A 14,322-nucleotide genomic window follows, 5' to 3' on the forward strand; every position below is an offset into this window, starting at 1 on the left:
GCTTACATTGGTCCAGCTGGTTCATCATCTTCATCAGAGAGAAAAAGCAGGGAAGGGAATAAAAAGAAAATGAAAAATGGATTAATAACTGGAAAAAAAAAGCTCTGTGTTCTATTTTTTGTAACACATATTTAATATTTAATAGCGGTTGAAGAGTTCATGTTGTCTGACTCTTGTGCAGCGCGTGTTACATCAAATGAGATGGAAAAGGATGGTTATTATAGAGTGACCCTTATAATTTGGTATAGAATTGTCGTTCATCTTGTGATTCACCTATAACAGGTTTGTACGGTAAATATCTGACTGAAGGTATCTAATTTAAAATGTCACTACAGCCGTGGGCAAGAATTGAATATATTCTAAAAGAGATCAGAGGTACCGAGTTGTATTTTTGCGTCTGACATCGACTGTATCAACATTTACGCTGCGAATCACAGCATATTTTTACTGAACAGAAACAGGAAATAACCTCGTACACCAAGCGTGCACTTCTGATATAGCATAACGATTCGAGACACAGATGGAGGATTAGTTAGCGTGCGAGAGTGTGAAAGCAGCATGCATCTGCAGCCTGATTCAACAGTCACCAAACAGGCGAAAAGGTCATATTTAGAGACAGAACAACATGGCTGCCAGTCAAGTAACTGACGCACAGTCAAGCCATTTCAAATATGCAGCCTCATTCGCAACAAACCCATGCAAGGTTTTAACGTCAGAGGGCACTTAAATGTACGATTGCTTTCTAATCTCATGATCCTAATCCTGAGTAGCCTTTATGTAAGCTTCAGTCTAATCAATAACATGGTTGACTGAGGTCACTTCCCACATAGCTTTCGTAAAGTCTGAGAAAGGAAAGCGAAAACTAACCTGCAGGGATAAGTCTGTAATTCAGTAGGTTTGTTTATGTAGGATTGATCAATCCTGCTTGCACAGCTTTGGCAGACTGCAAAGATTTTAGGTTTTCCATATTTCTTCTTCATCAATATGACCTAAACCATCAGGTTTTCACACAAGTCCTAAGAAAACCCGATTAACCAAATGAGAGCAAAATTATAATACCTGGTCATTTCTTTATCGAGAAAAATGATCCAATATTACATACAGTGAGAGTAAAAAGTATTTGATCCCTTGCTGATTTTGTTGGTTTGCCCACTAATAAAGACGTGATCATTCTATACTTTTAATGGTAGATGTATTCTAACATGGAGAGACAGAATATCAAAAAGAAAATCCAGAAAATAACTTTAAAGAATATATATTAATTGATTTGTATTTCATTGAGGGAAATAAGTATTTGATCCCCTAGTATGCATTAGGAGTTCTGGCTTTCACAGACCAGTTAGACACTCCCAATCAACTTGTTACCTGAACTGAAGACACCTGTTCTAACTAATCACCTGTATGAAAGACACCTGTTCACAGAATCAGACAGATTCCAAACTCTCCAACATGGGTAAGACCAAAGAACTCTCTCAGGACCTCAGAGACGGGATTGTTGACCTGCACAAATCTGGAATGGGCTACAAAAACATTAGCAAGATGCTGGGTATTAAAGTAACAACCATTGGTGCAATTGTGAGAAAATTTAAGTATAACATGACCATCAATAGACCTCGGTCTGGTGCTCCACAGAAGATTTTGCCTCGTGGGGTGGCAATGATCATGAGAACTGTGAGAAATCGGCCTGCAACCACACAGCGGGAGTTAGTGACTGATCTCAAGGCAGCTGGGACCACAGTCACCAGGAAAACAATTGGCAACACTTTGTGCCGCAATGGATTAAAATCCTGCAGTGCCCGAAAGGTACCCCTGCTTAAGAAGGCACATGTGGAGGCCTGCCTAAAGTATGCCAATGATCACCTCAAAGATGTACAAAGTGATTGGGAGAAGGTTCTGTGGTCAGACGAGACCAAAATTGAACCATTTGGCCTAAACTCTACTCGTCATGTGTGGAGGAAGAAAAATGCTGCCTATGACCCCAGGAACACTGCGCCCACCGTCAAGCATGGAGGTGGAAGCATTATGTTTTGGGGGTGTTTCTCTGCCAAGGGCACAGGGCTACTTCACCGCATCAGTGGGAAGATGGATGGAGCCATGTACCGTGCAGTCCTGAGGGACAACCTCCTCCCCTCTGCCAGGAAGTTGAAAATGGGCCGTGGTTGGGTCTTCCAACATGACAACGACCCGAAGCATACAGCAAAGGCAACAAAGGAGTGGCTCAAGAAGAACCACATTAAGGTCATGGAGTGGCCCAGCCAGTCTCCGGACCTCAATCCAATCGAAAATCTATGGAGGGAGCTGAAGGTCCGAGTTGCCAAGCGACAGCCCACCAACCTTAATGATTTAGAGAGGATCTGCAAAGAAGAGTGGGCCAAAATTCCCCCTGATGTGTGTGCTAACCTTGTGGTTAACTACAACAAACGTCTGTCCGCTGTGCTTGCAAACAAAGGCTTTGCCACCAAGTATTAAATGCTTTTGGCTAGAGGGATGAAATACAAATCAATTAAAATATATTCTTTAAAGTTATTTTCTGGATTTTCGTTTTGATATTCTGTCTCGCCATGTTAGAATACATTTACCATTAAAAGTATAGAATGATCACGTCTTTATTAGTGGGCAAACCAACAAAATCAACAAGGGATCAAATACTTTTTACTCTCACTGTACCTGTGAGTGGTAAAAATACGTGAACCTCTGAGATTCACAGTTAATCTGAAGGTGAAATTGGAGCCGGGTGTTTTCAATCATGGGTGCGACAATGAGGTGTGAGTGTGCCCGGTTTTATGTAAAGAACAGGGATCTATCAAAGTCATGACGCGTGGAGAATTGTACTGTGTCATGGCATAAATGAAGGAGATTTCTGAAAACCTCAGAAAGAGAGAATTGTTGATGCTCAGCATCAGGCTGGAAAAAGTTACAAAACCATCCCTAAAGAGTTTGGTTAGCGCTATCGCCTGACAGCAAGAAGGTTCTGGGTTCAAGCCCAGTGGCCGACGGGGGCCTTTCTGTGTCTACGTGGGTTTCCTCCGGTTTCCCCCACAGTCCAAAGACTTGCAGTCAGACTAACTGCATAGCTGCCAACTACTATGAATAAATCGTATTTATTACGATTTGTCGTTTTGATTACGAAAATACGAATTTACTACAATAAAATACGATTTTGCCAATTTTCATGGGTCATTTTCAAAGTCTATCACCGGTGGGATTCGTATTTGATAAAACACTGCTTTGTTCCAAGCGGCAGATACTACGCCAAATTTCATTGGCTATTGCTTGTTCTCTCAGCCAATCAATGATGCTATTAGATCATCCATGGCATGCTATCGTCTGGCCTTTGTTCACGAAGTTTCTGAACAAAGCATGGTGTTTCAAGCTTTTGTTATGAAGATGTAGCGTAGTACTAATCTCTAAAGAAAGCATGGCTAAGGGGAAGGGCCAGCACTTCAAGGACTCGTACTGAGAGGAGTTTCCCTTCATTTCTAAGTCGAGTAAGGGCGATCACTACACGTTTTGTGCTCCATGTCGGCGAGACATTTCTATCAGTCATGGCGGGGGTTCTGATATCGTAACACATGTGAAAACCTCCCTTCACAAGGAAAGCACGGACAATATTTCAAAGACTGCAAAACTAACGAAATGGGTGGCCACTTCGAATGAACTGTCAACAATCCGGGCCGAATGTTTGTTCACGTCTTTTTTCATTGAACACAACGTTCCCCTAGCCGACATCAACTGTTGACTGAGTAAGCTCTAATCTATTTCTCTAATGTGTACTTTGTCAAAAGTTATATGTGCCAATTGCATTGTTTGAAGTTTTTGCCTGATTCACTGACTAGTTTCACAAATTGTTGAAAAGAACTTTGCAAATTAATGTAAGATGATAGTTTAGTTTGTAGAATAAATTTTGTCAAACTATTTTGTTTTAGTTTGATTTTTCAGGGTAGTTTTGCTAGAAAGCTTTGGTGGCGGGGGCTTCCCCCCCAACCCCCCACCAAGACTCAGTACCCAACCTTGTATTACTATTTACAATTTCGGAATGTTGGCAGCTATGTACAGTGGGGCAAAAAAGTATTTAGTCAGTCACCAATTGTGCAAGTTCTCCCACTTAAAAAGATGAGAGAGGCCTGTAATTTTCATCATAGGTACACTTCAACTATGAGAGACAATGAGAAAAAAAAATCCAGAAAATCACAGTCTGATTTTTAAAGAATTTATTTGCAAATTATGGTGGAAAATAAGTATTTGGTCAATAACAAAAGTTCATCTCAATACTTTGTTGGCAATGACAGAGGTCAAACGTTTTCTGTAAGTCTTCACAAGGTTTTCACACACTGTTGCTGGTATTTTGGCCCATTCCTCCATGCAGATCTCCTCTAGAGCAGTGATGTTTTGGGGCTGTCGCTGGGCAACACGGACTTTCAACTCCCTCCAAAGATTTTCTATGGGGTTGAGATCTGGAGACTGGCTAGGCCACTCCAGGACCTTGAAATGCTTCTTATGAAGCCACTCCTTTGTTGCCCGGGCGGTGTGTTTGGGATCATTGTCATGCTGAAAGACCCAGCCACGTTTCATGTTCAATGCCCTTGCTGATGGAAGGAGGTTTTCACTCAAAATCTCACGATACATGGCCCCATTCATTCTTTCCTTTACACGGATCAGTCGTCCTGGTCCCTTTGCAGAAAAACAGCCCCAAAGCATGATGTTTCCACCCCCATGCTTCACAGTAGGTATGGTGTTCTTTGGATGCAACTCAGCATTCTTTCTCCTCCAAACACGACAAGTTGAGTTTTTACCAAAAAGTTCTATTTTGGTTTCATCTGACCATATGACATTCTCCCAATCCTCTTCTGGATCATCCAAATGCTCTCTAGCAAACTTCAGACGGGCCTGGACATGTACTGGCTTAAGCAGGGGGACACGTCTGGCACTGCAGGATTTGAGTCCCTGGCGGCGTAGTGTGTTACTGATGGTAGCCTTTGTTACTTTGGTCCCAGCTCTCTGCAGGTCATTCACTAGGTCCCCCCTGTGTGGTTGTGGGATTTTTGCTCACCGTTCTTGTGATCATTTTGACCCCACGGGGTGAGATCTTGCGTGGAGCCCCAGATCGAGGGAGATTATCAGTGGTCTTGTATGTCTTCCATTTTCTAATAATTGCTCCCACAGTTGATTTCTTCACACCAAGCTGCTTACCTATTGCAGATTCAGTCTTCCCAGCCTGGTGCAGGTCTACAATTTTGTTTCTGGTGTCCTTTGACAGCTCTTTGGTCTTGACCATAGTGGAGTTTGGAGTGTGACTGTTTGAGGTTGTGGACAGGTGTCTTTTATACTGATAACGAATTCAAACAGGTGCCATTAATACAGGTAACAAGTGGAGGACAGAGGAACCTCTTAAAGAAGTTGTTACAGGTCTGTGAGAGCCAGAAATCTTGCTTGTTTGTAGGTGACCAAATACTTATTTTACCGAGGAATTAACAAATTAATTCATTAAAAATCCTACAATGTGATTTCCTGGATTCTTTCCCCCCATTCTGTCTCTCATAGTTGAAGTGCACCTATGATGAAAATTACAGGCCTCTCTCATCTTTTTAAGTGGGAGAACTTGCACAATTGGTGGCTGACTAAATACTTTTTTGCCCCACTGTAACTGGATACTCTAAATTGTCCTTTGATCAAGCTTGAAGAGGGATGGGCTCCACCAAGGATGGACTGTTAAAAATGGCATCATTGGTACCACTACGGACTCCACCAATAAATACAGAGACCGTGTACAAACGGAAGAAATTAAAAACCATTGTTACCCTCCCTAAGTGATCAACCATCAAAGATCACTCCAAGAGAAAGGTGTGTAATAGTTTGCAAGGTCACAAAGGATCCCGTGCTAACTTCTGAGCAACTAAAGGCCTCTGTCACACTGGCTAATGTTAAATGTCCATGAGTCCACCATCCGGAGAACACTGAACAACAATGGGTGTACATGGCCGGGATGCAAGGAATGTTCTTTTTGGAGAGCAATGGCTCATTGTTACCGGTCTACAGTTTGCTAAAGATCACATGGAAAAGCCAGAACGCTATTGTAAAAATGTTTTGTCGAAGTGCGAGATCCTACCACCACCATGTGAAACATGGTGGTGGTAGGATCACTCATTGTGCCCGTTTTGCTGCATCTGGGCCAGAAGGTCTGGCCATCATTGATGAAACAAATTCCGAATTATTCCAGTGAATTCTAAAGGAAAACGTCAGGACATCTGGCTGTGAACTGAAGCTCAAGAGAAAGTGCTTCATGCAGCAAGACACCGACCCTGAGCACACAAGTCGTTCGACCAAAGAACGATTGACGAAAGAAGAATAAAAATGTTTTGGACTGGCCAAGTCAAAGTCCTGACCGTAATCCAACAGAAATGTTGTGGATAGACCTGAAGCGAGTAGTTCATATGAGGAAACTCATCAACATCCCAGAGTTGAAGCTGTTCTTTACAGAAGAATGGGCTAAAATTCCTCCAAGCCGGTGTGCAGGACTGATCAACAGTTACCGGAAACATTTTGTTACAGTCACTGCTGCACAAGGGGGTCACACTGTGGACTTTACACTGAAAGTAAAGTCCACATACTTTTGACACTTGCAGGTTTTTTTTTTTTTTTTGCAGTTTCTCAAAAAAATAATTGAATGACCCTTGCAGTACTAGATCATTTTTCTCAAAAAAAAAAAAAGGCCATCCTTAAAAAAAAAAAATCCGTTTCCTGTCCACCGGGTGAGCAAAAAAATTTTCAGTCGGGAGGGAGGGATTTTTTTTTTTTTAATATATATATGGATGGATAAGAAATCGCAATGCTGTGTTTGCTTTTTCTTTCAGTACTTTTTTATTACAAAAGCAGACACATTTAATAAAATGACAGTTTAATCAACTGAAACTTGTACAAAAACTTTAAGTTAGCATTTTAAATGCTGACTGCAACATTTGCAAAACTTTTACAAAGGTACTTAAAATGTCCGACACATGGACTTTTTGTAGTTCTAAATCGACCGTTAGGCCTAGTTCGGATGAAATTACACTATTAAAATGATCACTGAATGATTTGTTTTTCTGAATCTTTACTATTTTGTTGTTCGCTAGAATACCATTTTGCGATTTCACACTTAAGCAAATGTTTGAAAACTCCGGATCTCCTTCCTTCATGGTGGCTGCTATTTTTTTTGTGCCGCACGGCGCATGCGCAGAGCTGATTCAGTTCAGAGTGCGCGCGCACTCGGCGGAGGCAGTAGTGTGTCGGGGCTGTTGGAGGGAACAGAAGCAGAGATGACGCTTATTTTGTCTCCGGTAAACCAGTCTTCTCTCGTTCAATTACGTGCTGGCATCAAAAGACACCGTTGGTTGTAAATGAAACCAAACTGAGTGGCTGGAGTGTATTTTCATACACAAATGGAGAAATGTGCGCTGAGTGTGTAATTGTGTAGCCCCACTGCAGACCGTTGTCGTTGTTAATTCATAGCATGCTCAGCTGCGTGAATGTGTCATGCACCGAAAATAAGAGATTTACAAGCCAGGAATGCCTCATGATGCAATACGCAAGAAAAGAAAGAAGATTTACTGCCATTTTACTTTGTATTTGAGTAAAGTGAATAAATAAACGGTCTGTGGAAAATACATTTAATCCTGGGAACTGCGTGCACAGGAGTTTTTGTGTTTACTCCCCCTGGGCTGGCTACTTATTTGTCATGGCTGGCTAGTATGAGCCTTAGTGGAAAGCCCTGGGAATGCGGAAATGTCAAGTTCGATTTTAGATTTACGAACCTGAAAAAAATGTCGAAAAACCGGCGTTAAAAAAAAAAAAAATTTCAACCGCACAAACGGCACTCACCCGGCCGGTGGACCGGAAACAGAACATTTTTTAATAATGGCCAAAGTAATATTTTTGTCTCATTTGTTATGGCCCGAGCACTGGAGGTGTGCGGTCTCCGGTGTCCACTCGAGGGTGCTGCATCAAGGTGCAAGGCCCTATTGTTTTCTTAAGGATTCTTCTTCTTTTTCTTTAAGACTTGGCCATTTTTGAGGTGGTTCCCATGGGCGAAAACTCGTGAAATTTGGCACACACATCAGTCCTGGTTACCACTACTCAGGGATAGAGGCTTGGCCCCAGGTGTGTCCGGGGGTCTCCATAGCACCCCCACATGTCATTGAGACTTTTGCCCTGTATATAGTTTCACCTATCTGTGTCAAATTTGGTAGGTGTGTGGAGCGCCACAAGACGAACAAAACTGTAAAGTACATTGTATTAGCCATACTCAACAGGAAACGAGTTGTGCGTTCTGACACATGACGACATTTTGACGTTCTCCTTCCTCCTAGGCAGTTTGTTGGATTCATGCCAGATTTGGTATACCGTCAATGCTCGGGCCCTTCACCGCTTGCGGCTATATTTTAATTTGGTTCTCTTTATCTACTTTTAGGACTTGTGTGAAAATCTGATTGTATTTTAGGTCATATTTATGCAGAAATATAAAAAAAAAAAATAATTGAGAGTTCACAAACTTTCAAGCACCGCTGCATTGTTGGACTCAAAAACCTCTAGTATACACCATGATCCTCGGGACTTCAACTTAAAGAATAAACTGCACTGCATCATGGGAGTATACGTTAGAAGGGTTTTTAGAAGCCTGTGCTCCAAATAGTTTTTGACGAGACTGCAGAACACCAAGATACAAAAAGTTATAGCTAAACAGTCAGCAGAGACAAGTACTCAAGATGATAGCTCTGAGAAATATCTCGTCATGCTCTTATTATTAAAAAACGCCACTTCTCGATGTATGTTCTCATCGACTGTGACGCATTAGATATATGTTAAAGGAAAAAGCAGCTTTGGAAGTTAATAGCGAGAACCGGCATCAAAATGCAGAGTATTACGTTCTCATCTCGGATTCTGCTGATAAGAACCAATGCCAGATATAATCTGCCTTAATCTATCCCCATCCCTCATTCGCTTTCTTGCTTGGGTAAATCCTTTTGAGAGCACAGAGCTCTGATGAAACAGTATGCAGAGTTGAAAAATGAACAATGACTTTCCAAATGGTTATTTGTTTATTTCTATACAGTAATAGTCAAAAGTTTGGACACATCTTCAAATTCAGTGTTTTTTCTTCATTATTTTTATTAATTAAGACACTTTGTCTTCAAGTAATGATGGATGTCGTTTCTCTTGACTTAGCTGAGCGATTTTTGACGTAATGTGGATTACTACAGTTATGGTGTTGAATGGGGCCTGTTAATTGAAAAGGTGACTACAGTACCTCATGAAGCTGGTTAAGATAATGCCAATAGTGTACCAAGCGTCAAAGTAAATGCTGGAATCTAAAATATGAAACATATATTTTTTAAAACACTCTGTTTACCACATAATTCCATTTATCATATGACCTGTATGGGCCCACGCGTGTGCTCTTAATATAAAACCACTGGGGGAAAGTCATGTGTACGGAAGCCGCGAGAAGCCCTTCATATAATCTTTTTTTATTCACGTTGTTATCCCGAGATAACGACATAATTAATTCAGGATCTCGAGAAAACAACACAACTAATTCGAGATCTCGAGAAAACAAGACAATTATTCCGTGATTTCAAAAAAACAAAACAATTATTTCATGATCTCGAGAAAACAGCTGAGATTTGTAGCAGAGCTGCGCCCCCTGTGGGTCAGACAACGAAGACTTAGAAATTGGCGGACATGTAACAGAGCAGAAATGGCTTTTTACGATGCCTTGAGAGAGAGCGGGGCCAGTCTTCTGCGGAGGTGCCACGGACTAATTTTGAAATTATCCCTTATTAAAAGACTTAATGCAATCTCTCCCTGTGTCAACCCCTGATCAAAATCAGGGCTTTGAACCAGAATTTTTTTCCTATTGGTTCGTTCCGAACAGAAACGGAATTTTAACGTTTCCGGTTTTGGGTTCCACCATTAAATAGACGTTCCCGAACCGGTTAGAACAAAAAAATTTAGTTCCCGGAACGGTTAATTACGTTCCCTGTCAGCTGTTTAACAAATGGCTATAAAATTATGTCTCTGTCTCATCCAGCTTAAGCCAAATGTAGGCTAATTCTATTACAACCTTCATTAAATAAGACAAGAAATAATTCAAAACAATTATTATTTCAAATGTTGGCGATTTGGATTCTCAGTATGTCTTCCCATCTACACAAACAGAAAAAGTGCCAAAAATGAAAGATAATTCGTTTAGTGTGTTACCAAAGGCTAGTCAGGCCCTATGCATTGATAGGCTAACAGAGGTTAACGTCATTTAATGTCCGCGAGCCTCTCAGTAACGTGGACAAATATACTGATATCGTGTTTGAAATTGACGTTTTTGAATAACGATAGACTGCAATATTTACCTCTTATTTAAGATGTGGAGACGTGATAGTAGTCCACCCTCCCGCTCTCTACATTGTCAGCGAACGTCACAGAGGAAGTGAACCCCAGCGGGTCATAGAAACTTGCGCAGGAGAAGAATGACTTTTTTATTTGTAGGCTACGGAAACTTTGAGGAACGAAATAAAAACCGGTATTAACCAGTTACCATTATTTTTAATAAGCGTTTCTGTTCCGGAACATAAAAAATAATAAAGTTTCTGGTTTCGTTTCTGTTCCATGTGAAATAGAAAAAGTTCCGGGTTTTCATTTTCGTTCCTTGAACCGGTTCAAACCCCTGATCAAAATATTGCCTTATTAGGTGATCGATTATTCCAGACATTCTAATGACCAAAGTTGCGTCTATACAGAATGAGAAATAGCCCCAAAGTCAGCATATCAAGTCTTTTGGCGCACCTGAATGAACCATTTCTCAGCTGTTTACTCGAGATCATGAAATAATTGTTTTGTTTTCTCGAGATCTCGAAATAACGGTTTTGTTTTCTCAAGATCTCGAATTAGTTGTGTTGTTTTCTCGAGATCCTGAATTAATTATGTCGTTATCTCGGGATAACAAGGTGAATTTAAAAAAAAAAGGATTATATGAAGGGCGTCTCGCGGCTTCCATACATGTGACTGGGCAGATATGGATTTTTTTTTTTAACCCGGTCTGGAAAAAGCCGTATGCAGTCCCGGACCCGTTTCCCCTCGCTTCCACCGTTTTCATGGTGCTCTGAATTGTTACTTTGAAAAATGAGTGACACAACTGAGCACAGTGAAAGAGAGAGTGAATTTTATTATCCAGATTTATCAGACCCAGACCCAATTGAACAAACTGAAATTGTTGAAGAAAATTAAAAACTTTCAAGCAAAGAAATTCACTTGTTTTTACAAGGACGCATCCATTGTTCTGAAGAAAAAAAAAAGACGTTTTGTTATCGAGCCATCATAAGATGATGAACTGACTAGACTGCCGACTCGAATCTATTTTGTTTTCAAATCAAAGTTCTTTTGTGTACTGTAGACTTAATAGGCTTGTACTGACGATGTCTCTATGAGCTGGCCCGAGTTTGAATGGGCTTTTACTCACGAAGTTCTCTTAAAATCGTTTTCATTTTGAGAGAACAGTAAAGTCAGTTGTATTTTATAGAATTTAAACTTGTCCAAAGGTGATTCAGCATATAAATATGCTGTCAATCAAATAAAATTGATTGGTTCGTTTTTCGCACACCGTTGTTCATTGTTTTCCACTGTGTACAGTATGTTCGTTAAAAAAGGTCATATGATAAAATTCTTATTGAGTGACTTGGGTTGGGCCGGACGGGAAAATATTTGGCTCTTGGTCATTTGTACGGACCGAGTGCAGCGAGGTCCATATGACATGACCTCAAGGCAAATGTTTTCCCGTCCGGCCCTCCAGCTCAGTCAGCAAGTACATATTTCATATTTTTGATGTCTGCAGTATTGTTCTACAATGTAGAAAATACAAGAAAAACAAGAAGACAGTCACCTATATCCCCTCGCCCTATGTACCAAGTTTCAAGATATTATTTGTCACATTTTTCAATTTCTGCTGCAGGAAACCAACCCTACACACCTCTTTACACTGACCTCAGCAGCCCATGGCATAAACCCACCGGATCTTTGGTCTAGGTGAGCGAAAAATGAACATTTCTCACATTCCTTAGTACCAAAAGGCACATATATATTACTTAACACATATACCAACTTTCAAGACCGTACCACTCATAGTTTAAGTTCTGCTCCAGAAACAAAACCTACCTCTAAGACTAACCTGAGATACTAAGTCTGAAATTATTTCCATGGAAACATCTCATCTCATTATCTCTAGCCGCTTTATCCTGTTCTACAGGGTCGCAGGCAAGCTGGAGCCTATCCCAGCTGACTACGGGCGAAAGGCGGGGTACACCCTGGACAAGTCGCCAGGTCATCACAGGGCTGACACATAGACACAGACAACCATTCACACTCACATTCACACCTACGGTCAATTTAGAGTCACCAGTTAACCTAACCTGCATGTCTTTGGACTGTGGGGGAAACCGGAGCACCCGGAGGAAACCCACGCGGACACGGGGAGAACATGCAAACTCCGCACAGAAAGGCCCTCGCCGGCCACGGGGCTCGAACCCGGACCTTCTTGCTGTGAGGCAACAGCGCTAACCGCTACACCACCGTGCCGCCCCTCCATGGAAACATGAAAAATTAAAAAATCTCACTATGAAAAGGTACATCTACATCACCTTGTCAACGTGGACACCAAGTTTCAAATCCTTATCATGAATAGTTTTGGATATATGCTCTGGAAACGCTTAGAAACTAAGTCAAAATCTATTTTTTTTTTTCTCAAAAATCCAAAATAGCAAAAGGCACCATTTCATATGTTGATTGATATGCATACAAAATTCATGAAGATATCTTCAGTAGCTTTAAAGATATGGGCTGGAAATGAAAATGTAGACGGACGGACCCCAGTTCTGTATCCCCTGCCAAGCTTCATTTGGACGAGGGATAAAAACCTATGAATAAGTAGGTGTGTCCAAAACTTTGACTAGTACTGGATTTTTTTTAAACTTACAAAGAGTAGAAAAAAATGTATCATCAACGGCATATGATATGAGATTTTTGAATGGTAATATCTATCTGTCTGTCTATCTATCTAGTTGTTGCTAGAAAACCCTCCAACAGGCTCTGGATCTACCAGGATCCTGACCAGGACGAAGCAAGATAATGAAGATGAATGTACTGCATGTATGTGCTGAACATTTCTGTCATTTCATTATAAACATTCTAAAATAATTTGAATAAAAGTCTATATAAAAACAAAAATAAAATTTTTTCAGACATGGTAGAGACAGACCACCTTGGTTTAGACATGGGGATTCGACAAGATATGGTTAATGTTCTTCACAAGATTTAATAAATGAATCAGTTGGATAAGGCATTGTTAATACAACAGTCCGAATGGATGGAAGACAGATAGAAGGCAAACTACATGCAAGTTCTCAGACTTACCACCAACAAAGAATATGATGCCATATGGAGAAGATAAAAACAACAAGGTAATTTTATTTGTTTGAAGCTCAGTGACAATAAATTCAAGTTGTACTGGATTAGATGGATCAGATGGTTTTCTCTCAAGTTTCCTGACTTTAGGACCAAGGTTACTGACATATATAATACCATGGTGAGAGTGGGTAAACATGATTAGCTCATTGACCATAAGGCCGATGAGCTGTTGCCGTGGCGTGGCGTCCGTCGTCCACAAGTCAGTTAAATCGTATCTCCCCTCTGTCAGTTCTCCACGGATTTCCGTTCCGATTGTTTGGTTTGAAAGAACTCGTCACTCCACGCAAACTTGGTCGCCATTTTGCTAACAAGTTACTAATTAGGCCAAATTAACGAATTTTCCAGGCCTCTCACTAGAATTGTATCTCCTCTCTCATTTCTCAACTGATTTCAGCTCTGACTGATGTTTTGGGTCAATCTTCCCACGAGGAACAAAACTTGGTCGTTTGTTTGTCGATTTTCAGTTAAATCGCATCTCTTTCCTCAGTTCTGATTGTTTTATTTGAAAGAACTAGACCTTCTGCACAAAACTCAGTCATTGCATTGTCAATTTGGCAAAGTTTTGGACTTTTCACTAGAATTGTATCTCTTCTCGCAGTTCTGGGTAGATCTTCCTTCGGGGAAGTCATGGCCAAATGAGTTAGAGAAACAGCTTTGGGACCAAAAGGTCACTGGTTCGATTCCCTGAACCAGCAGGACTGGCTCGAGTGCCTTTGAGCAAGGCGCCTAACCCCCCCAACTGCTCCAACAAGAGCGGTGGCATACCTTGTGTCTGATTAGCCAAAGAAAAACCTGATGTGATTATCAGTTCGGGCAAGAACCCGGCCGTAACCA

General features: G+C 41.0%; 2 protein-coding genes across 2 annotated transcripts in view; one reads left to right on the forward strand and one right to left on the reverse strand.

Moving 5' to 3' along the window:
• Window positions 1-13,100, forward strand: part of rec114 (REC114 meiotic recombination protein) — an 85,197-nt gene extending 72,097 nt beyond the window's left edge. Inside the window, exon 7 of the mRNA XM_060923106.1 lies at window positions 13,083-13,100. The gene's annotated coding sequence lies outside the window, so the exon portion shown is untranslated. The remainder of the gene's footprint in view (window positions 1-13,082) is intronic.
• nptnb (neuroplastin b) overlaps window positions 1-14,322 on the reverse strand; it is a 130,660-nt gene that overhangs the window by 11,999 nt on the left and 104,339 nt on the right. The window contains 1 exon segment of the mRNA XM_060923326.1: window positions 7-28. Coding sequence (XP_060779309.1) covers window positions 7-28 — 22 coding nt within the window.

This window comes from Neoarius graeffei, chromosome 6 (genome assembly GCF_027579695.1).
Source record: "Neoarius graeffei isolate fNeoGra1 chromosome 6, fNeoGra1.pri, whole genome shotgun sequence".
NCBI lineage: Eukaryota > Metazoa > Chordata > Actinopteri > Siluriformes > Ariidae > Neoarius > Neoarius graeffei.